General features: G+C 48.9%; 1 protein-coding gene across 2 annotated transcripts in view; it reads right to left on the bottom strand.

The window, feature by feature from the left end:
• Positions 1 to 24,710, bottom strand: part of CEP68 (centrosomal protein 68) — a 28,042-nt gene extending 3,332 nt beyond the window's left edge. The window contains exons 1-5 of one of the 2 annotated variants that reach the window (XM_023224095.1): positions 24,556 to 24,710; positions 11,404 to 11,806; positions 8,221 to 9,747; positions 6,806 to 6,928; positions 3,253 to 3,349 (exon numbers count right to left, since the gene is read on the bottom strand). In XM_023224095.1, the coding sequence (XP_023079863.1) occupies positions 3,253 to 3,349; positions 6,806 to 6,928; positions 8,221 to 9,747; positions 11,404 to 11,760 (2,104 nt within the window). In that variant the 5' untranslated portion in view covers positions 11,761 to 11,806; positions 24,556 to 24,710. The remainder of the gene's footprint in view (positions 1 to 3,252; positions 3,350 to 6,805; positions 6,929 to 8,220; positions 9,748 to 11,403; positions 11,807 to 24,555) is intronic. The other variant, XM_023224093.1, reaches the window with a different exon arrangement.
• Positions 24,711 to 24,954: the final 244 nt, after the last annotated feature.

The following is a 24,954-nucleotide window of genomic DNA, read 5'->3' as shown; positions in this document are numbered from 1 at the left end:
TTTTTTTTTTTTGAGACGGAGTCTCACTTTGTCACCCAGACTGGAGTGCAGTGGTGCGATCTTGGCTCACTACAACCTCCGCCTCCCAGGTTCAAGCGATTCTCCTGCCTCATTTCCTGAGTAGTTGGAATTACCGGTGTCTACCACCACGTCTGGCTAATTTTTGTATTTTTAGTAGAGACGGGGTTTCGTCATGTTGGCCAGCCTGGTCTTGAACTCCTGACCTCAGGTGATCCACCCACCTTGGCCTCCCAAAGTGCTGGGATTACAGGCATGAGCCACCGCAGCTGGCTAACCCCTCCAGTCTCATTAGACCTTTGCCCAGTCTTCTTGTGTGATGTCACAGAAACCTTTATTGGTTCAGGGACCTTTGTTTTTTAACTTTTATTTATTTATTTATTTATTTTGAGATGGAGTCTTACTCTTGTCACCCAGGCTGGAGTACAGTGGCATGATCTCAGCTCACTGCAACCTCCGCCTCCCAGGTTTAAGCAATTCTCCTGCCTCAGCCTCCTGAGTACCTGGGATTACAGGTGCCCATCACCACGCCTGGCTAATTTTTGTACTTTTAGTAGAGATGGGGTTTTGCCATGTTGGCCAGGCTGGTCTCAAACTCCTGACTTCAGGTGATCTGCCCACCTTGGCCTCCCAAAGTGTTGAGATTACAGGCGTGAGCCACCGCGCAAGGATGCTTTTGAACTTTTATTTAGACTGTTAGAATGTTTGGTTGGGGCCAAATAAAAGAAGTTGGGAAGGAGTGGAATAAACATGTTTGTATGCTGGCTCTATGGACTTTGATAGCATGCTCCTGGGGGAAGAAAAGTTTTGCACCCGCTGGAGAGAGACACTGAAGTCTCAAGGGGGAAAAAGTCACATTCCTGATTATTTCAAGCAGATGGATGGGGAAGGGCTATGTGTCAATCTGAAAGAGTCTGGATACATATCTGAAAACCAAAGAAAACCCCAAAGCCAGTAAAAAAACCTCTAGATCTCTTTGAGAGAAGAGCAAAGTGGGACTAAGCACAGAAAAGTATTATTAAATTGATTTTAAAATGAAGGGCAAAAAACTTGAAGCTTTTGAGGCCTACTTTTTTTTTTTTTTGAAAAGGAGTTTCGCTCATTGCCCAGGCTGGAGTGCAATAGCGCAATCTCGGCTCACTGTAACCTCCGCCTCCCGGGTTCAAGCGAATCACCTTCCTCGGCCTCCCAAGTAACTGGGATTACAGACATGTGCCACCACGCCCAGCTAATTTTGTATTTTAGTAGAGATGGGGTTTTTCCATGTTGGTCAGGCTGGTCTTGAACTCCTGATCTCAGGTGATCCGCCCACCTTGGCCTCCCAAAGTGCTGGGATTACAGGTGTGAGCCACCACGCCCGGTCTAGAGGCCTACTTTTACACGTGGCCTTCGTGAAGAGAGGAGATGCTCACGCCTCTACACTTCCAGACGCTGGGAAGCTGCGGAAAGCCCGTGCCCAGGGGCTCTGCCAGGCTGCCACTTCTTCTGTGGCCTGAGGCAAATCTACAACTCTGTCCATCTCACAGGGCTGTGATTAAATGGAGAACACTGATGTGCCAACTGCTTCAGTAAAATGCTGGTGTAAATTTACATGCAGCAAAGGAGCCTTGCACATGGAATTTCTGCCCCAATAAAAAATCTAAGAACCCTAGTGAAAATGCCAGAAAAGCCAAAATAAAGGCCTTAAAAGGGCAGGGGATTGCAAAGAGCTCACATAATTCACACTAGAGAATCAATTACCTGCTGAAAACCGTTCAGTGGTCCCTGTCCACTAATGCCTGTCAACCCTAGAGATTTTTCTTCCCAGGGTACACTTGGCAATGTGTAGAAATATTCTGGGTCGTCACAACTGTGAGGTAAACAGGGATTTACTGGTATCTAGTGGGGCCAGGGGTGCTGCTAAACATCCTGCAATGCATAAGACAACCCCCACAAAATCACGCGGCCAATATGGCAAAAGCACCAAGACTGAGAAATCCTGCTGTATACGCTTCTCCACGGTATGCACCTGCCCACCATGCTGGTCAGGAAAGCACCTCCTCACTGCCTCTCAAGTCTGTGGGACCTGCCCAGCTTTGTTTCTGTGGTTGGATTCCAGTATAAATCCCATCTCACTCAAAAACATAAAATGAAGCATAATATAGGCAGGCTCTGTCAGCATTTGATTTACACTCTTGCAGGAAATTAGGGGCTGCCATTAGTTCAAGGCTTTACCCTACCATTCTCTTAGCTCATCCTCCCTATCACATCCCCATCCCCCACGCCCTCGTCCTGTAAAGACAATAAGAACTGTATATCCTTGGCACCAGCATGCTTAGATACATGCCTGAGGCCTGTGATTTTCACTTTCCTAAATGGGGAACCCATCCTACAAAATGGGCCGGGTGCAGTGGCTCACACCTGTAATCCCAGCACTTTGGGAGGCTGAGGGAGGCGAATCACCTGAGGTTGGGAGTTCGAGACCAGCCTGACCAACATGGAGAAACCCCATCTCTACTAAAAATACAAAATTAGCCGGGCGTGGTGGCGCATGCCTGTAATTCCAGCTACTCAGGAGGCTGAGGCAGGAGAATCACTTGAACCCGGGAGGCGGAGGTGCCATGAGCCAAGATGGCACCACTGCACTCCAGCCTGTGAAACAAGAGCGAACCTCCATCTCAAAAGCAAAACAAAACAAAACAAAAAAAGCTTGGTTTGCACACTACTGCCACCCTGTCCCCTCTCATCAGTTCTTTATTCAGTCTGTTCCCTGAGGACAGACTGACTGTCCTGATACTTTTGAGCAATACAATCCTTTTCTGAAACAAACATTTCCCCAAAGTATGACACAAAACAGATAATCAGAGCGGAATTCAACCTGGGCTAGGTAAGGTGGGGAACTGGAGGGATACCCACTGAATACCCCAGCCACAAACTAAGGGCTGGTGGATTAAAACTGCTACCACCAGAAAAATACAAAAAGAGAAGCAAAAGACAGCATCATTCTTGCAGGCTCAATACCTAATTTCTAATTGGTTTGGTTTTATGACCATGACTGCCTCTAGGCAGGTGTGTGGGGCAGTGATGGGCAGCAACGCGTGGAGCTGGCAGACGGTGGGGCATGGGGCATCTCAGGCAGTTGGGTGTGGGCAGGGGCTCTTGCAGTACCGCTCCTTACCAGGGACAGTGCGGTCCCTCGGCCTGCTGCTGACAGGGATTAAGCTCTGGCTAAATCCAAAACCTTAAGCATCTCACCTGGGGTGTTCTCCAACAGGCACTGAAGAAGAATCTCCCCCTTCTGTAAAACACTCTCCGTCAGAGACTGATGTTCATCTATATCTTTCTTAAATTGCTTAAGGCATACCAGAAAAAGAAAAGGAAGAAGCGTCGTTACTTTGTTTTGTAAAAGTTATTTGAAAAGCACAGCATGCAGGGTAGCCTTATTTCCCTCTAATGTGGAAGATTCACCCCACTAGGTCTGCAGAATTCCCCAAGTAACAGTGCAACAGTTTAACTTCAGCTTCTTTGAACCCAGGTAAATAGAGTCAGTAGTTTTTCCTGTTTAGTTTGACTTCAGAACCGTCTTCCCTGACAGAGGCTGGCTAACAAACAGCTTGGAGTTAGGGTCTCCTTCCAACACCTTCACCTCATGGGGTTCTCTTGTAATTCAGGGCTATGGGAGTCTCAGAATTTATTCCATTCTAATGGACTACAAGAGATCTGCCATTAAACTGACCGTAGAGAGCCACTGCCTCTACCTCTGCTCCTCCCTCCATGTCCTCGCTCTATGCAGACCACAAGGGTAACTACCTCAACATCTGGGAAGCTGTGAGTTTCCCAAGCAACTCATTTGTTTTCCCCTCTTGGCTACCAAGCTGGTGTTCTTGATGTTCCTTTAGCAGTTAACAAGTGTAAAGTCGGCCGGGTGCAGTGGCTCACACCTGTAATCCCAGCACTTTGGGAGGCCAAGGCGGGCGGATCACCTGAGGTCAGGAGTTCGAGACCACCCTGACCAACATGGAGAAACCTCGTCTCTACTAAAAATACAAAAATTAGCCGGGTGTGGTGGTGCATGCCTATAATCCCAGCTACTCGGGAGGCTGAGGCAGGAGAATCGCTTGAACCTGGGAGGCGGAAGTTGCGGTGAGCCGAGATCATGCCATTGCACTCCAGCCTGGGCAATAAGGGAGAGACTCTGTCTCAAAAAAAAAAAAAAAAGAAAGAAAGAAAAAAAAAAGTAAAGTCAAATCCATGACCACCTTTAGTACAGGGTGTAGAACCTGCTGATTTTTATAAATTTTTAAATTTTTAACAGAAATAAAGACAGGGTCTCACTATTTTGCCCAGGCTGCTCTCAAACCCCTGAACTCAAGCAATTCACCTGCCTGAGTCTCCCAAAGTACTGGGATTACAGGTATGAGCCACTGTGCCCAGCCAGAACTTGGTGTTTTACCATTTTGAAGTGGTTTTACCCTTGGATTTACTATTTTCCTGTCTTTAGTTTTCCTTTACCCTGATACCTACACTTATTATTTTATTCTTTGCTAGTGTAGTTTATGTGCTGCTGCAACCCCTGTGTTAAGACAAAATACAAGTATATGAGAAAATGAGTCACAGTTAAAATATGTGAACACACACACACACACACACACACACGCTCGCTTATACTAGGTCTTAATCCAAGCAGGAGTCAAGGTAGCACATACATACACATGAGCCATGCACAATTCTGTGCACGGAAGGGGCTGGCAATACAGTCCCCCTTTGTGACAGCTGTATGGGTGACACAAGAGGCCTATGCCTCACTGGCCTGCAGGAGTGACTCCCAGCTCAAATCTCAGCTCTACCTACAAAGCAAGCTGGTTGTTTCTGTCTAGCCTGGAAGCTGAGGGATAAGATGGAGGGATGGAATTATTCTGTTTGCCCCTGCTCTGACAAGCCAGGAAGGGCCACTAAGCTAGGTCTACCAGGGCAGCTTCCTCTCCCTGTAGTGGTACTGGTCCTGGGCCCTGCACAGCTGTGTGCATGCATGTGGAGTCTGCATACAGGACCCCTGGAGTCAGCCTTTATCTCCTTCCTCAAACTCGCTCCACCCTAGTGAGAATGCTATTTCCTGCAGTGTGGAGAGGAACTCATTGTGGAGTTCCTCAAAGTGAGGAACTCAAAGCAACCTCTCCACACTGCAGGAAATACCATTCCCACCAGGGTGGAGCCGCTGGCCCACCCCGCACAGGTCAAGCAAGGCTCCTCCCTAAACTTTAGTTGGCCCGAAGCTGGAAAACAAAGCCTCTCCCTCCCTCTAGCTGGAGTCCGGTCCCAGGAAGGCCCAGAGTCAGCTCAGCTCTGGCCCATGCACATGTAAATCGCGCCCTCTGCTGCTGAAGATATGGTCAGGTTATAAGACTGTAGGAATTGTTTTAGAAAACTCCTTCCAGACTAGCCTCAGGCTAAGACCATGGATATCCCTCTGCTTCTTCATGAAGAGATTAGAAAGGTGCAGCCAACCAGATATGCTAGAAGGCAGGAGTTCAGCCAAGGTTAACGTTAGATTTAGGGATGACAACTATATAGTTTATCCTCCAATTCAGGACACTTCTGAGACTGAAAGGGGACCTATTATTATGCCAGAACAACAGGCATAAACTGGGATGAAGTCATCCTAAATCTAGGACCAAGTTAACAAAAATCCACATTAGTATTTTCAAAATAACAAAATCTTAATGAAAAAGAAACAAGAAAACTAAAACCAAACCCAAATACATACACACGCACACAAACTGAAGTCAGAGTTTTTGTTTTTTGAGACGGTCTCAGTCCGTGGCCCAAGCTGCAGTGCAGCGGTGTGGTCTTGGCTCACTGCAGCCTCTGCCTGCAGGGTTCCAGTGATCCTCCTGCTAGTGCATGCCACCACACTCAGCTAATTTTTTATGTTTTTTTTTTTTTTTTTTTTAAAGAGAGGTCTCGCTATATTGCCCAGGCTGGTCTGGAACTCCCAGGCTCAAGTGATCCTCCAGCCTCAGCATCCCAAAGTGCTGGGATTAACAGTGCAAGCCAAGGTGCCTGGCCTAGATTTCTATTTAAATACCATCAAAATGCCCTATTGTAGATTCTGGAGTCAGTACAATTTCAGCTCAGATCTTTAAATAGTGGTGCAGTCCAACAGGACTTTATGTGATGATGGAAGTATTCTGTATCTGCACTGTTCAACGTGGTAGGCACTAGACAAATGTGATGGCTGAGCACACAGAATGTGGCTAGTGCAAATAAAAAAATCAGAGTCTTTAACTTCACTTCAATAGCCATACATAACTAGAGGCGTCATAATAGTGCAAGTCTGTCCTTATAATCCCTGAGACATTTGGAAAATTATATTGCAAATCACCCTAAAGTATTTTTGTTTTTACTTTTAATTAAGAAAAAACTGTTTTTGAGATGGGGGGGGGGGGGTCTTGCTATGTTGCTCAGGCTGTACTCGAACTCCTGGGCTCAAGCAATCTTCCTGCCTCAGCTTCCAGAGTAGCTGGGATAAGAGACTTGTCCCACTGCACCTGTCAGCCCAATACCTAAAGCATTTTTGATTTGAGATAAATATATTGTATCTTCAAGCTCTATTTGGCCTGGGAAATAATTCATGTGTTTTACAAACCGTTCCGCTTTAAGAATGTGAAGCTCTAATTAGATTTCAGGTATAATAGTCAACTGAGCTATAACATACCAGACATTGGTTATTTGAGATTTTACTTTGTAATCGAGTAATTTAGTCACCACTCTTGTGAGGGAATAAGCCAGAGCCAGGACCGTATATTACCCGGTAAAGTTGCAGAGAAGACTTGAGACTTGTAAGATTGGACCTGGCTGCAGTCCTGTGGTCAGTAACATCTGCAACACTATACAGCCAGCGGATCAGCTCTTCCAGTTGACAGCAAAATGTCTGCAGAGACAAATAAAAGGACATATGGTGTTACTAATTCAACAGCCATTCATGTTATCAAAAGGCTAAAAATATCAGGAGGACTTGGAGACAGACTGCACCTTTAGTCTCCTCTCTCCTCCTTGCTCACCTGTCCCTACTCCATGACTCTAGACCTCCCTCTGCCAGAGCAATGAAAACCACAGCCTGGTGTGACACCAAAAATGACAGGCTGAGAAAACCCAGCCTTGCAGGTGGGAATGGAGCAGCCCAGAAGAGGCGTGCCTGCCATGGAAACCAATTCGTGGATCAGCACCATTACTAACTAGAATTGGCATCTTGTAGACAGATACGTCCATGTTTCTTTGGAAAAGTGAATGCAAAATAAATGACTAAAATCATGACTAACCTGAAGCTATATCCAAGAACAACTTCACCTCATGGCATCCCAATCTTTTATCGGTAAAGAAAGGTCCATGATAACGTGTCCTACCTACCTCACAAAATAACCACGTCACCTCCTGGGAAGGTGAAAGCCCTCCTCGAGCGCTAGGACACGTTCCTGGACAGGCACATTCCCGAACCCTCAATACGGGTCTGGGAATGCACCGAAGCCCTCAACATGAATTATTTAATGCACACAACATCCCAAGAAAGCAGGGCTCCACATTTTACAAACAAGCAAACTCAAAGAGACTGAGCCAACATTCCAAAGACAGCCGTGCCATGTTTCAAATTCAGATGCCTGACACCGATAACCCTGTTCCACGCAGTGTTCCTTATACCTCCAGATATTAAGATAGTTGGTCCACAAAAGACGGTCCAGTGGCCACAAAGTCTAGAAAACAGTACATCCAATGCCCCTAACTTTGCACTTACACCACTTTGGCAAATGAAGCTCTGAGAAGTCCTGCAGTCAAGAAAGCCACTTACCTTTGTTTAGCCCAGTGTCTCCTAAAGGCATCTATGCACAGAACCCTTTTCAGAATACCTCTGAGTAACGAGGCAGCCAAGAGTAGTAAGAGCTCAGCCTCTACAAACAGTCTACCTGGGTCTGATTCCTGGCTCAAGCCCTTGCTAATTATAAGTGGGCACGTTACCTAACCTCTCTCTGCTCTTTTCTCCAAAAGGTAAAATGAGAACAGTGCTTACCTGGTAAAAGTTGTGAGGACTGAATAAGACAAGGTACAGCACAATGCCTGGCACATAAAAAGTGCCTGGTCAACATGAACATGTTTTATTATGATGTTAGTGGATTGGGGGAAGAGACAAGACACCTGTACACAAAGCCTCCTAATGTTGAGTGTCGTTACCTTCACACATTGCACCAGTGATTCTTTTCCCTGTTCTCCTCCTTTCCTGGGAAGCTCCTCTTTAGCATCTGGGTCTGAGAATGGCCACCGGTCCAACCTAGCTGGCAAGGAGGGGCGTGTTTTCAGCAGTCCAGAGGAGACCCCGAGAGCCTGGCTGCTCCCCAGACTGCCTTCCCCTGCGGAGTCCTGGGCACGGATGAAGGAGTGCAGGAAACAGGGGTTCTGGCCCTCAGGATCCCCAGATCCTCGGAGGGTAGCTCCAGGGGGCAGCTGGCTTTGGCTGGAGCTTGAAGGGAGGGAAGCTGGCCCATCACTGTCTGACACTTCCAGGGGGCTCTGCCCTTTAATATCCCCAGTGGGCAGGGTAACCAAGGTAGAAATGGATCCTAGATATGAAACCAGGCTAGAAACCTGTGTCAGCCGAGTGGGCAGGGCAAGATACTCGTCGTCACTTTCCACTTCCTCTTCTGATTTCCACCTAGACTCTGTGCAGGTAGGGCGCTGGACACTCTGGCTGGTCCTCTTCTCCCTCTCTGGACTGGGCAAGGGCCACCCTCTGTCCTGTGTCCTTAGCTGAGGACAGCCCATATCAAGGTGCTTGCCTACAGCCAGCTGGTCCTTTGCGCCCCTCAGGGCTGGCTCTCTGTGCTCCCAAGGAGCATCCCTACTGCCTGGGGCTCTGGGGGTAGATGCAAGTTGGCTCCAAGATGCCAAGCCCATGCCACCCTGTTTCTGGGGTACTCCAGAGGGCCACTGCTTAAGGCTTGGCTCTCTGGGCCCAGAAAATGGAAGGGCAGTGGCCTCTGCTGTTGGGCAGTTGGGGGAGACATTAGTAGGCGATTTGAGGGTGCTTGCCGGAGAGACAGAGAAGCTATCCAGGTCTACCCCCGAGTCCTGCAGGACAGGGTCAGCCGGCACACGGCTATCAAGCTGCTTTGGAAGCTGAGGCCTGGGCCTCAGTGGGTAAGTATAGTCAAGCAGATCTTCATACTCTTTATTTGGGTTCCAGAGAGGGGAGTGGCGGTCGGGCGATGGGGGCAGGGAATCTGGCAGCACACAGGCCCAATATTCAGCCTGGAAGGACAGGCGTCTCCTGCCTAGCCCGGAAGCATCACCCCCAGAGAACACAGGCTGTGGTGACCACTGGGGCCGAGGTCCTGGCCCCACCACAGAGGAGGGTTCCTGGGGGACGACCAGCTCCAGGGAGGAGGAGACCTTGGACAGAGGACTACCACGAGGCTCCACCTTCTCTTGGTGACCCTGGAGACTGCTGCCTGTGGAGGAAGCAGAGACGCTGCAGATGGAAGGCTGAGGAGCTGTGGAACCTGGGCTCAGCACGGACTTCCACTGCGACAGGCAAGAGAGACCTGAGCTGTGAGGCTGCTGGCTGAGGTCCAGTGCCTGAGGCAAATCCACTAGGGATGGATCATCTTCGGTATCAGCATCATGTCCTGAGCAAACAGTTGTTCTGGGAAGGCTCAGAGTCTGAGGGAGCTCCTCGGAGGCAGAGAGCTTGGTCTTCTCCACCTGCAATGATCAAAGGGACAAAAAGCACTTGGGTGAAAATCAAACGCAATTTCTTTCTTAGATGACAACCCAGGAGTTTCCTTGCGGGTCTAGACAGTATTTAGGAAAGATCTTAAAATGAAAAGTCTGCTGCCCGAGGCAAGAACCAGGCAGTGTGCACTGCCAGCAGGAGCACTGAGACCCTGCCTGTCTGGGAAGCAAGGTGACTTGACTCCCATCTCCAGTCCCCTCCAAGGTTCTTCCTCCACCGGTATCCAGGGTGTGAGCGAGCAGAACTCGGACAGCTCTGTCATGCTGAAGCTGGAATACAGTCCCGTACCTCTGAGAAGCGTCTCCTGGCAGACGAAACCCTCAATCATTCTGTCGCTAACAGGACACATCCAAACTCAGGAGGTCACCCCAGGCCCCATCCTGCTCAGTTCACAAGCCAGTGGTAACTGAACACTAGCAGAATGACTGGTTCATCTCAGCTTCTTCACTGAATTTTTATCTGCTTGATGAAGAACTCAACCCCAAGGGAAGCAGGACAGCACAGTGTTGCTCCAAACATGGGTTTTGGAGCTAGACAAACCTGAGGCCAGCCCCTAACTTTGCCACCTTCCAAATGTGTGACTTCGAGCCTCACTTTCCTCCCCTCATAGCACCAGCTCCTCAGAAGGTAAGGATTAAATATACCCATGTGTGCAAAGCACATGATAAGAGCTTAACAAACAACAGGGATTCTAATAACATGCACCAGACTCATTCTCGTGAAAGGCCATTTCTGTGTCTGTTTATTATTCGCTTCCTGCCTCACCAAATCTCTGACTCACAGGTGCCAGAGCCTCTCACCGCCCCTTGCTCCCAGGCAGGTGGGGCCCAGCCTCTGTTCTCTCCCAGTCCCTCTCAGAACCTCCTCACAGGATGCAGCTCCACAAGGGGACTGTGCAGCAGCCAAGGCTACAATGACACTGAGAAGATCAAAGCCATTCCCAGGAAAGGCCTTGGCAAGCAGAACAGGAAAGAATGTAAGAGCTGGGCAGAACAGATCATTCAGGTCACCTCCCAATGATACTGAGGGCCTAAAAGATCTGGTGATTTGCCTGCAGTCACAGAACCTGGTAGGATTCCCTGCCCCATGTGATTCCCACTAAGAGAAGCTGCCTGGCAGTCAGAGAAGCCCAAAGAATTGTCCTTAACCAGGGACAGTGCTGCCTACTACAGGGCTCCAAGGTTCTGACATGTCCCTTGGGTCTGAAGAGGATTTAGTTCAGAGCCCCCAGGAACCCCAAGTCCTGGACACACCTTTCCCAAGTCTCTTCAGGGTACCCCTAAAGCCTTTAGATCACCAAGTCAGAAACAGTACAGGGCTCCCCTTGCCAGAATTCCCCTGGCCTACACCTCTGGGCAGCAGCCTCTTGGCCATACAATCCCTAGTCCTCAAAAAGTCACCAGTCACTCTTGAGGAACAGGAGATACCGTGGACGGTCCCCCCCGACTGGTCCTGAGGCCCAGCTCTCCAGCTGAACCCACAAAACAGAAATCATCATACTCAGGCCCCTCTAATTCCTCACCCTGCACAGTGGCCAGGAAAGGATGCAAGATGGTGCGGAAATCCTAGAACAAACTACCAAAGGACAGCAACGGGTCCACCTACAGTCTTGCCTTAGTACCTACCTGGCTTTCCCCAGAGAGCAGAAGGTCTCCAGACCCCATGGTGGTAGGAGGCAGGCCACCGAGTGCCGGCCCAGACCTCTCAGCTACGGGCTCTCTGCTGGCGTCACTGGCCTGTGGCTGGTGGGCTCTAGAGAGGCTGCCAGGGTCAGTTCCAATCCAGCAAGCAGGGGCAGGTATTCCTTCTGCCCCCCATACAGGGGAGATGAGCCCTCCCTCAGCGTCCAGGTGTGGGGGCTGCTCCCCACTCACAGGCCCTGGGGTGTCCAGTTCCCGCTCCCCGCAGTTCCCTCTCCCATAAGACTGGGCCTTTGTGTCTTCAGATGCTTCCGCTTCTGCCTTTTCTTCACCCAGGGCCATTGAGACTCCCTACCTAGGTCAGGGTTCTGCTGAAGACTTCAGCTTCCTACAAAACAGGGGAGGGGAGAGAAAAATATAAATCTTCTGCATCTGTGTTCAGGAAGCCTTGCTTTTAACAATTAAGGCAAACATATTTTTGGCCAAAGGAAAAAGGATACAAACGATGACTACTTCCTCAGAGGAGCACCAAGTTCTGGCTTTTCCCTGGCCCCAGACCTTTCCAAAGGGGACACAGAAGCACACCATTTTCCCCTCTGCTTTCATAGTGGATGACGCCATCCCCACCAGCAGACACCCAAGAGGGTCAACGCGTCCAAAGTCCAATTAAGGCTGGGGTCCTGCCTAAGTCACCTTTTTGCCCTTTTAGCCCAACCCCACTGGAAAAGAGTCCTGGTGGGACCCTTCCTGTGCACAGGCCCACAGGGGTTCTGTTGTCCTAATGGTTCCCTCAGCAAGCAACTCAAGCCTGGCTCTGACTGTTCTATCCTAGAGAACAGCAAGTCAGGGCATGCCCAGGCCTCAGCTGAGCACTGGAAGAATGCCCCCCAAGATGCTTGGCTCTGCCTGGCAGACGAAGCAGGACCCTCTTTTTTCTTTTTTTCGAGACAGGGTCTTACTCTGTTACCCAGGCTGGAGTGCAGTGGCGTGATCTCAGTTCACTGCAGCCTCGACCTCCCCGGGCTCAGATGATCCTCCCACCTCAGCCTCCTGAGTAGCTGGGACTAAAGGCACAGGTCACCACGCCTGGCTAATTTTTGCATTTTTTTGTAGAGACAGGGTTTCACCATGCTGCCCAGGCTGCAACCCTCTCAAAGCACAGAAACCACATCCAGGCTGTGGAACAGGTAAGGGCTTCTTGTTCCAAGGATGGCCAGTGACCAAAGAGAAAGATCAGCAACTCTCCTCAGGCTGGCCTGGGTTATGCTGCACCTGATGACGGAGGGAAGCTGTGGAAAGCTGGTGGCTAATAGTGGTAGGGTAAGTGTAACACGGCATGTATGCACATGAGAGTGAGAGCCAGGCGGCAGGCAGGTAGGCGAGGGAGCATAGGCAGAGCATTCAGGGAAGGATGATGATTTGGGAGCACCATTCCAATACAAAGAGTTTCAGGACAGCAGAGAGACACCACCCTCAGCCTAAGCATGCCAGCAAGAGCTGGTGCTGGGAGCCCTGGTGGGATGGGGCAGGGAGCCAAAAGGCCAACAGGAGGAAGACTAACGCTGGGAGGACATGGAACCGTGAATGCCCAGGATGTCGGCAGCTACCTGGAGTGCACTGGGTCAACCTCAAAGCTTAAACGTGGGCAGAAATGGCCTTGTTTCCTCAGACAGGAAGCAAAGAGATGGTAAGACGAGATGCTGGTGGAGAGCCTGCAAAGGGGGGAGTGGCTGTGGCTGTGGGCTCATCCTACTCAGCTCGCACACTGGGAAATACTACCTAGAAGGGCACTCCACACACTGAGGCCTCCTCGCACTGGGATCCAAGAGGCCCCTTCCCTACCCTGCCTGATGGAGAATGCCAGGCTCCAGCCTGATTCAGAGGTGACCATGGAGGAGAGCATGCCCTTTGCATGGACTCTCGTCTAATTCCCACAACCACCAGGTGGGGCAGGAACTAATCAGAAAAACAATTATTTTTGAGTGGTAATATACAGCTCAAATGTAAAATGCACAATAGATATAAGCCTCTCTCTGCCCTTGTCCCCCATTCCTTTGCTAAAATGAGCCAGGGCAGGCAGAGCATCTATGACAGCCCCTGGCATGGTATGGACACTAAGTGTTGGCTATTGTCATTAGTGTCATGGGGAGGCATCAACAGAATCAGTGTAACAGGCCACCTTATAAGGAAGGACAAAGGAGCCAAATGGGAGAAAAAGCAGCCCATTTTTTAATATAAATCAAACAAAATATTTACTACTAGATACTCCCACAAAAACAGGGAACCAGCCTTACTAGTTTTGTGTATGACTCTTGTTTCCTGATGCAAATACTATTTCATCCTTCCTTCCTTTTTTTTTTCCCCCTGGAGACCGAGTCTTGCTCTGTCACCCAGGCTAGAGTTCAGTGGCATGATCTCGGCTCTCTGCAACCTCCACCTCCCAGGTTCAAGCGATTCTCCTACCTCAGCCTCCTGGTAGCTGGGACTACAGGCGTGTGCCACCACGCCTGGCTAATTTTTTTGCATTTTTAGTAGAGACAGGGTTTCACCATGTTAGCCAGGCTGTTCTTGAACTCCTGACCACAGGATATCCACCCAACTCCCAAAGTGCTGGGATTACAGGCATGAGCCACTGCACCGGGCTTATCCTTCCCTCCTTTTTTTAAAACATAAAAGTAGCAAACTGTATGGGTCATACTCTTCAGAACGTTGCTTTTCTTTCCTCTACAAAAAACGTCTAGGGGATAAGCAATACAGCAGGTCCTTCAGTAACATCACTTGGTTCAATGTCTTTTTTTTTTTTTGAGACAGAGTCTCGCTCTGTCTCCCAGGCTGGTGTGCAGTGATGCAATCTCGGCTCACTGCAACCTCTGCCTCCCGGGTTCAAGCAATTCTCTTGCCTCAGCCTCCCGAGTAGCTGGGATTACAGGCGCCCGCCACCACACCTGGCTAATTTTTCTATTTTTAGTAGAGATGGGGTTTCACCATCTTGGCCAGGCTGGTCTTGAAATTCTGACCTCATGATCCACCTACCTCAGTCTCCCAAAGTGCTGAGATTACAGGCGTGAGCCACTGCACCTGGCCAATTTTTGTATATTTAATAGAGATGGGGTTTCACCATCTTGGCCAAGCTGGTCTTGAACTTCTGACCTTGTGATCCACCTACCTCAGCCTCCCAAAGTGCTGGGATTACAGGCATGAGCCACACTGCCCAGTCGGTCCAGTGTCTTCTCATTATATCACTGATGAGAAGAAACCCTGATTCCTGGCTGAGGTCACTGTCTGTATGGAGTGTACACATTCTCCCCATGTCTGCTTGGATGGTATCCAGTTTATCTGGATACTCAGGTTTCCTTCCACATCCCAAAAATATATACTTAGGTAAATGGGGCTGACTACATGGTCCTGGTCTGAGTTAGTGGTATATGAGTGAGTGCGCCTTGCCATGGGATGACGTCCTGCCCATGACTGGTTCCCTCCTTACACCCTCAGCTGTTGGGATAGGCTCCAGCCACCTGCAACCTTGAACCCATTTGAGTAAGCAGGTAAATCATAATCTTGTTTTTTTTTTTTTTTTAAGATGAAGTCTCAGTTTGTCACCCAGGCTGGAGTGCAGTGGCGCAATCTTGGCTCACTGCAACCTCTGCCCCCTGGCTCCAAGCCATTCTCCTGCCTCAGCCTTCTGAGTAGCGGGGACTACAGACACTCACCACCATGCCTGACTAATTTTTGTATTTTTAGTGGAGACGGGGTGTCACCATGATGGCCAGGCTGATCTGGAACTCCTGACCTCAAATGATCTGCCCTAGTTGGCCTCCCAAAGTGCTGGGATTACAGGCATGAGCCACCACGCCTGGCTCATCTTACTTGTTTATATTCATCATTCATAAATGTATGTACAGCTCACATTTATTTCATTATTTAATTTAGAAGTGTTTTACAGTTTATTTAGAAGTTTGATGATGCTTTCATGACCAGAAATATGCCATAGGAGTCATATTTCTCCTATGGTTATATAGGAATGGTCCAATAGTCATATTGGAATGGTCCTGTTTGCAGATTCAGCTCCCAAATCATCATGGCATTAACTCTTATTTATATCAATTAGACTATGGTAAAATTGGTTTCTTTATACGTCCCTTCAAATGGCAGAGTCACGGTTTCCAAAAACCTACTGATGACATCAAGTGAGGACTTATTGTACACAGAGAGCTTCCTCTTTCTTTTTCATTACTGCTCAGTGCTGTATTCTGGTGCAAGGACGCACTAGTTTATTTCACCAGTCCCTTATTAGTGGACATTTGGGTTATTTCTAGTCTTTTTTGCTAGTCCAAACAATGCTATGATGAGTCACTATGCACACACGTATGTGCTGGCACATCTTCAGCATAAATTGCAGAAGTAGAGCTGCTGAGGCGAAGGGTGCCCACGGGCATGCTTTTGGCACACACTGCCGAGTGGCCCTCTGCTGAGTGATATCACTCCATACTCCACCAGCACATGTGAGGGCCAGTTCCCACGGGAGCCAGGGTCTTTAATCATCATGTCACAGATGGGGAAATGAAGGCTCTGAGCAAGACAAGTCCAGGACTGCCCAACTCCAGAGCCCAAGCTGTTTATGAACCAAATGGGGAATAAGTGATCAAACAGTTTAGCCACAAAGCAGAAGAGGGAGAAGACTGGTGGAGGGACAACGAGACGAGTGACAAGTCTTGCTGCGACAGAGACCTTATGGAGCCACATCCTCACCTGGTGGCTCTTTAAGAAACTGCACATGAAGATGTTTACAAGCAAGGTGTGTTTTCACAACTAGGGGAACACGCTGAGCCCTTGAGCTGGAAAAACCAGGGTGAAGGCCGGGTATAGCCCATAATTCCCAAATGCCACTTCTTGCTCCATTTCTAAAAACTCTCTCAATGGCCAGAGATCCCCCACACCCCTCACTAAAGGGTGCGGTCTTGAGACAGGGTGCTGGAATAAGATGATGGTGGGGCAAGGGAGGGGTGCAAACAAATTATCCCTTTGTTTTGATGATGTAGTTTTTATTTATCTTGTCTGGACCTCATTATTCAAAAAAAAAGAAGGTATCTATTTATCCTGGAGAGATGGGGAGTAGTGAGCTATTACAAACTATTCATTCGACATCCCTAAGTAACTTACAAGGATACACACAAACCTGAACTAGGTTAGTGGTGCGGCCAACGCCCCTTCAGCAACCAGGTAAGAAGGTCTGAAATTCAATGATGCTCATGGAAACGGTGCGTCTGTGACGACGGAATGAAGGTAGTTACCTTCTCAGACTGGATAAACAGTCCCTTTCTAATTTTATTAATCTGCCTGACAAATCATGCTTTTCCCCCTGTACTGTACAAGTTTATTATGAGAACCAAGATAGACACGTGTGAAAGAAAATGAACACCAATCTATAATGCATTCAAAACTGTCTATGAAATGTTACCAAAATGCAACGAAAGGGAGAAATCAGTTGGGATAAATATAATTGGGGAAAACTTCCTGAATTAATGACTGAAGACAAACCACTTTTAAAACACCAATCATGCTGAAGAAAACACTGGCCCAGGCTATGATAAATGCACAAGTTTTGGATTCCTAGGACTCAACTCTGTCTGCATCTGCCAGGTGGCCATCCGTTAACACTGCAAGGTCTGGTCTTCATTTCCATAGATCCAAGATTTTATATATCATTATTTCTAACCCTCTGGGGTAGGGATGGAGGGGACAGATTCGGTTTGGAACTTTTAATAAGAGACAGCTTATCCTTCTCAGACTGGTGAACAGCACTTGTTGTGTTGGACCCACAATGTCTCCCAGGTCATCAGCTTTAAACAATCTCCTAATGTGGGGCCTCCTGTTCTCGGATCACACATTTTACAGTGTTCTGGAGGCTAGTAGCTCCATAACGGGGCACAGGCCCCAGTCTCCTCTCAAATGAAGAAAGTGCCAGGAGGTTGGACTGAATGACAGGAGGCATCAGAGCACAGACAATGAACTCAACCCTCTCCTCTGAGAAAGGTCTGTACGCACCAGAACTGCCTTGTCCTTTGTCCAAACCAAGAGACAAGGCACATAAGCTTCAGGATATTCTAGGGACCATCTGGACTTTGCTATTAAAATTCTAGTTTCCAGAACCTGAAGAGGCTGTATGATCCACCAGATATAATTAGGAGTGATGTAGGCTTGGCTTACTCTCACCCTACAACAGTAAAAATACGCCCACAAATCATGCATGTGGTAACACAAACTCTAAACCTGGACATCTGACCCTTCTTGGTATATGCTGCATCACCCTAGGACACTCCTGTCACAGCTGCCAGGCTTCCTCCCACTCACTTCTGTCCAGGATGGAGAGAGGAGGACTGGGAACTGTGGGAGGGGCGAGGCTCTGCTCTTGCTCTTGACTAAACCCCTCAAACAGATGAATGATCAACTAGACAGCAATCCTCCTTTGAACAAAAAAAGACCTCCCGCAGGACTGTTTTTTTTTTCTTTTTTTGAGATAGAGTCTCGCTCTGTCGCCCAGGCTGTAGTGCAGTGGCACGATTGCAGCTTACTGCAACCTCTGCCTCCCAGGTTCAAGGGATTCTCGTGCCTCAGCCTCCCGAATCGCTGGGATTACAGGCATGCACCACCATGCCTGGCTCATTTTTTGTATTTTTAGTACGGACAGGGTTTCCACATGTTGCCAGGGCTGGTCTCGAACTCCTGAGCTCAGGCAATCCACCCGCCTAGGCCTCCCAAAGTGCTGGGTTTACAGATATGAGCCACCAGGCCTGGCCTCTTTTTTTTTGGTAGATGGACTCTCACTCTGTCGCCTAGGCTGGAGTGCAGCAGTGAGACCTTGGCTCATTGCAACCTCTGCCTCCCGGGTTCAAGCAATTCTCCTGGCTTAGCCTCCCAAGCAGCTGGGACTACAGGCACATGCCACCATGCCCTGCTAATTTTTCTATTTTTAATAGATACGGGGTTTCATCATGTTGGCCAGGCTAGTCTTGAACTCCTCGCCTCAAATGACCCGCCGGCCTCGGCCTCCCAAAGTGTTGGGATTACAGGCGGGAGCCACCACGCCTGGTCAGGACTCTTTAAGTCGTGAGCTCCTTTTAAAACAATCTAATTTATACCAACTTTGCCCTGGGAGCTCTGTCCTGGCAAGGTCTTGTGACCTGAGCGCACAGTCACCCGTGCCAGCTACAGAGGCCAGGTGTTGCCAGACTGAGCAAGCCCTATGAGTTCAGGGTCAAAACGTCGACACTTGTTTCTACAGGAGGCCACAGGTGTAAGTGATAATTGCCATGAACACACAGTGGCAGAAGCTGCCCACAGAACTAGACAAAGAGGCTTTCCGCATTGCTGCTCTTTCTCCAATAACATGAAACTGTCCACAAGGAAACAGAAGGCAGGACCCAGCAGAGGTTGCTGGAAGAACTCCAGGGGAACTAGATTTATGGAATAAAGGAGCTTAAAGGCAGAGGCCAAGCGGCGTGGGAGGCAGCAGAAAAAGAGGTAAAGACACGTAGTGGAAGCCAACAAAGGGGCCAGTCACAAGAGGTGACTGAGGCCTGCTTCAGGGTGGTGTGGGTGCCAGAAAAACTGTGGCTGGAGGTCTGAGACTGGGAGGCCAGCAGCAAAGAGCAACTGCCGTTCCACCTGCTCCTGCCCTGCTGAGAAATCCCCCTGGAGCCCCATAGTCCCCCACACCAGCCCTGTCTTCCACTGTGAGTTAGGTCACTCTGAGCACTCTGTCCCCCTTCTCTGCAGATAAAATCAAAGTAAAGTGAAAATGAAGAAAAGACTCAAAGCTACAGAGGGTAAACTGTGGGTGCTGTGGCTTGGCCATGGGCCAAGGCCATCCCCAGGATCCTCGGGCACCAGGAGCCTGTTCTTTTCTCCCCAGGGCTATTTCTGGAAGTTTTGCTTAGAGTCAAAAGAACAGAAGGAGTCTCCCAAGGCCCTAGGAGGAGCCAGTGGGTCCCTCTAGATCAATGTGGTAGGGAGGGCTGTGGGCCAGGCTGCTTGGCTGTCTGTTTCCTCACCTTCTCACTCACTTATCTGTTGGCTGACCAACCAGGGCCACCAGACAGCCTCCCAACAAGGCCAATCTTCTTACTTACAGGGCAAAGTCTTCAGATGGCCTTTTTTTTTTTTTTTTTTTTTAAATTTGTGATGGAGTCTTGCTCTGTTGCCCAGGCTAGAATGCAGTGGCGCTATCTCACTGCAACCTCCACCTCCTGGGTTAAAGCAATTCTCCTGCCTCAGTCTGCTGAGTAGTTGGGATTACAGGCACCCACCACCACGCCTGGCTAATTTTTGTATTTTTAGTAGAGACAGGGTTTCGCCATGTTGGCCAGGCTGGTCTCGAACTCCTGACCTCATGTGATCCTCCTGCCTCGGCCTCCCAAAATGTTGGGATTACAGGCATGAGCCACTGCGCCCAGCCTAGATAGCCTTTAAAGAAATGTAAGTCACATCTACAAGGAGCTTGACTGAGTCCCAGTTACTCCTCCCCTCAACTCCAAGCTCTCTGGCCTCCTCAGCAGTCAGCAGAGTGTCTGTGTGTAATAAAGCTCAATGTACAAGGATGCCAAGGGCTGAATATGTCAATCAACTGCACCTTTTTTCCCACCAAAGAGCAAAGCAGAAAAACACCTTCCTTATAAGAAAAATCACTGTCAGAAGAGGCTGTACCTGGACCACATGGGTGCATTTCCACAGACCATTGCTTTTACTATACTGACAGTTTTTTTTTTTTCCATTTATTATTTTTGTAAGAGACAAGGCCTCGCTATGCTGCCCAGGCTGGTCGCAAACTCCTGAACTCAAGCAATCATCCCTCCTTGGCCTCCTAAAGTGCTGGGATAACAGGCATGGGCCACGGTGCCTGACTCTGACACTTTTTTTGTGAGGTCATCAGGCTACATGTATGAAGACTGAGAAGAATCTTACCGATTCTCTCAAGAGATACTATTAAGAATGACACTCACTGTACCATAGCATTCTCTTTGGAGAACCCATGGGAGAATTCTCTGGCCTCAATAACAGAAACAGCTATCTCCACTCAGCAGACATTTTCACTTTGTAAGTACTGGCAAAACTGATAAAAAAAAAAATTCCCTCTTTGCTTTGGCTGCTACAAAGTTCAGGGCCAAATACACAATCTCACTTGAATAAAATGCATAGGACAGAGAGGTACTTGCCTTTTTGTGCTAATCTCTCCCTTGACTTTCTCCTATTTTTTTTTCACTCCATGTGCCTCAATTGCTTTTATTAAAAATCTTGTAGGCCGGGCGCGGTGGCTCAAGCCTGTAATCCCAGCACTTTGGGAGGCCGAGACGGGCGGATCACGAGGTCAGGAGATCGAGACCATCCTGGCTAACACGGTGAAACCCCGTCTCTACTAAAAAATACAAAAAACTAGCCGGGCGACGTGGCGGGCGCCTGTAGTCCCAGCTACTCGGGAGGCTGAGGCAGGAGAATGGCGTAAACCCAGGAGGCGGAGCTTGCAGTGAGCTGAGATCCGGCCACTGCACTCCAGCCTGGGAGGCAGAGCCAGACTCCGTCTCAAAAAAAAAAATAATAATAAAATAAAAAAAATAAAAATAAAAAAATAAAAATCTTGTTATATCAAAGTATCTTGGAATAATTCCTTGAATAGTTTTTTTTTTAACAAGATAGAGAAATTGTTAAAACAAAAAATAGAAAAAAGCTCCTAAAGCCAAGATTTTATTCCAATACCATAAGAAAATAAAACCCATTTATCCAATACTTCTACAAAGCAAATGTAGATACTCGGGTTAGTACTTCACTATCAAAGTGTGATCCAGCACCAGCAGCATCTGCATTACCTCAGAGCTTGTAAGGAATGCAGATTCTCAGGTCCTACCCCAGAACTTTGGGATGAGAACCTGCAGTTTAGCAGTATCTCCAGATAACTTGGTAAGCACAATGTTTCAGAAGCACTGGGTTGGTAAGTAAGGCTGTTTCAGCACCCTGAGAAGGAACAACTAAAATAGCTTTACAACCATTCCTCGGGTGCCTATATGCCAGTTACACACAAGAAAATTTATGGTCCTTGTCTTCAAGGCCTCTGCAACAGGACATTAGAAAAGGCTTACACCTTGTGGCAGGTTTTTAATGGCTAATTATAGAATACCACGGCTGGAAGGGAGTCCTCAGAAATAATAATATTCCCTAGAAAGAATTTGAGATTCACGGTGGCTATGTTAAAAACAGAATCACAGACCTGAAATTCTCCTGTGCCAGTTACAAGTGAGAAGTGGAAAGGTATTTGTTCTGGAAACTGGAAATAATTTAAGATAAACTGGTATGCCAAGGGAGCTTATAGCTACAAGGAAATGTGCAACTTAACCTGTTTCCTGTATCCAGAAAGTGGTACAGGAAAACCTGGAAGTGACGCAGCATCCCCCAAGGGTTGTATCTGACACCTCTAGCTGGCAGACAGGTCTAAAGCCAACAGGAACACTTCTTGGGCTTTTCACAATGTTTGTGAACAACATTAAAGATAGTAGTTTCTTCATGAGAACAGATTTAAGTTATAAGGAGAGTTCACCTCCATAAGCTCTGCTTCTATCTGGATGGATCAACCATGTAAAGATTTTCTGTCAGCCACACGAGGCCCCAATCTATTTAGCTCCTCTGATTTTATATGACCATTTCAGGTACCAGACCCCATTAAGAGTGTATCAGGTACAATTGTAACTCTTGGCCAAACTGCTATTTGGCACCAAATCAATCTTTAGCTGGTGGTTAGACTCCAGACACATGGACAGATAATCTTCTATGGAATACTTTCACTGTGGAAAGAGAATCAGGAAAGGCTAAAGGGATGCTTAAAAATCAGCCATCAGGCTGGGCGCAGTGGCTCACGCCTGTAATTCCAGCACTTTGGGCGGCTGAGGTGGGCGGATTACCTGAGGTCAGGGGTTCAAGACCAGGCTGGCCAGCATGGCGAAACCCTGTCTCTACAAAAAATACAAAAATTAGCGGGACATGGTGGTGGGCGCCTGTAATCCCAGCTACTTGGCAGGCTGAGGCAGGAGAACTGCTTGAACTCGGGAGGAGGAGGTTGCAGTGAGCTAAGATTGTGCCATTACACTCCAGCCTGGCCAAGAAGAGTGAAACTTCCTCTCAAAAAAAGAAAAAAATCAGCCATCAGATAAGGGGCCAGGCACCGTGGCTCATGCCTGTAATCGCTTGAGCCCAGGAGTTCAAGACCAGCCTGGGCAATATAGAGAGACATCACCTCTACAACAAAATAGAAAATTAGCTGGGCGTGGTGATGTGCACCTGTGATCCCAGCTACTTGGGAGGTTGAGGTGAGAGGGACTCTTGACTCCAGGAGGCTGAGGTCACAGTGAGTTGAGATCATGCCACTGCACTCCAGCCTGGGTGATGGAGTCAGACCCTGTCTCAAAAAAAGGGATCGGATAAGGACCAAAAAGCAGAGAGATCCTGAAGGGTCAAGAACTATACAGATATTTCATACTGGTGAGTGTATTCAAGTATCCATTTATTTTTCTCCTAACAACTGCTAACAGCTACAGATCATTTTCTTTGTGCCAGAAACAATGGTAGGCACTTTACATTAATATCTTATTTAATCCTCATAACCCACCACATAGGTACTATTACTATTTCCATTTTCAGGATGAGGAAACCAAGACACAGAGACGTTAAATAACTTAATGACATGCCTGTAATCCCAGCACTCTGGGAGGCAGAGGCAGGAGGATTGCTTGAGCCTAGGAGTTCAAGACCAGCCTGGACAACATGGCAAGAACCCCATCACCATTAAAACAAACAAACTTAATCGGAGTTAGTAACATGGCAGAGCTAAAGTCTGTTTGACTTAGAGAGCCTGAGCTTAGCTGCCTTCCTAACCTGTAAGAATAACTGGCTCAAGAAGTTAAATAAATATTTCTGTTGTGTCTCCTTTGGGCTACCATGCTGATTTTGTTTCCTTTTGGCTTCCTTCCATCATTGAGTGCCTTTTATGTTCCAAGCATTGTGCTAGGGGCTGGGGAAACCGCAATACAGTGTGACGTGTAAAAATATAGGTCGTAGAAGGTAGCCCTGAACAGGGAGGAGTTATCAGTCGCAGGGTAAGTGCCTTCAAAAGCTTTGCAAAAGAGCTTAAACTGAATTCCTTGGTTGTTTTTGTTGTTGTTGTTTTGTTTTCTAAGTGGGCCAGAACTGACTCAACAGAGGGTGGGAAAAGAGTGAACAAAGTAAAAAGTGGTGACTTCAAGATCTTTCAACTAAACCCAAAGCAAACTGACCCAACACCCTTTGTCACGCACTTTAATACAACATTCTCCATACCCTAGATCTGAGGACTGTTAGATTATTTACAAATGCTACCTCCCTTCGTGGTCCTGATGAACTCCCAGTGAGGTCCAATCTGCCCTGGCAGGTTTCCGCTGATTTTTGTTACAAACAATACACTAAATCCAAACTACTAATCATCAAGGGCTGGAACAGGTTTTGGACATTCGTCCCCAGTCTGCTGAGAACTGTTCTAGTGATGACAGAAAGGGTAGCCCTCCGAGGCAAAAAAATGAGACATCTAGATTTTTTCGCTCCGCATCTGGGCGCTGCAGCATCCACAGCGATAAGAAGACATCACTGGTCTCCATCTTTCCAGGGGGAAAGGCCCGCGCTGCATTAGCCCCGACTGGGGAGCTGGGTAAACAGCCCACGCCCGGGAAAGGCCTGAGGGAAAGTGACCTCCCCCGGGGCCCAGGCCGACGAGCAGCGCAGCTGCTCCGCCACCAGATGCGCGGACTCGCGCGCTCCCTCGCCGCGCCCGGGCACTCCCAAGCCCAGCCGCCCTCCTCGGCACCGACCCCTCGGCCGCCACAACACACGCCGTTCCGCCCGCAAAATGGAGGCGAAGGCACGAGGCGCCCCCGCCCCCAGGGAGCCTTTGTGCCCTTGCCGGCGGGGACGCGAGGCCAGACGGCCAGCACCGCAAGGGCCCCGCAGGCACCGAAGAGAGGGGGCGGAGGGGACCGGGCTGCGCGCGCGGATCTAGCCCAGGCCACCGCCCCCAGCGCCGCGGACACCCCCAACACCAGCACCAGGGCGCGGGACGCTGCCTACCTACCGCACTGCGAACGCTTCGCAAGTCCGGATCGGCCTCAGCAGCCCCATGCGGTGGCCCCGATCTGGGGGGCCCTGACTCCAACCGCGGCGCTCCAACCGCAGCCCGAAACGCGCAGGGCGGGACCGAGCGCCAACCACGCCCTTCGGACGCGGTCACCACACCCTTCTTCCCGCCCCTTCTCCCTCCGCGGGAGAGGTTTCGGCAGTGTCACGCAGCCAATCTCAACCCTCAGTCCGGGGCTCGACCAATACATGGACGCTCCTGCAGATGAGCCCGCCCCCTGCTTCTTCTTGACCTATGGGAAGCCGGGACTTCTTCAGCTGCTGGCCTCCCTCGTTTTTGGAGCTCCGACCTCAGCTTCGCCTGAGAGCCGGGTTGTGCAAGGGCGGGTCATT

The sequence above is a fragment of the Piliocolobus tephrosceles genome, chromosome 15 (genome assembly GCF_002776525.5).
Source record: "Piliocolobus tephrosceles isolate RC106 chromosome 15, ASM277652v3, whole genome shotgun sequence".
In the NCBI taxonomy this organism is placed as follows: Eukaryota; Metazoa; Chordata; class Mammalia; order Primates; family Cercopithecidae; genus Piliocolobus; species Piliocolobus tephrosceles.
The sequence above is the reverse complement of the archived record's forward strand: the minus strand, read 5'-3'. Positions and strand labels throughout refer to the sequence as shown.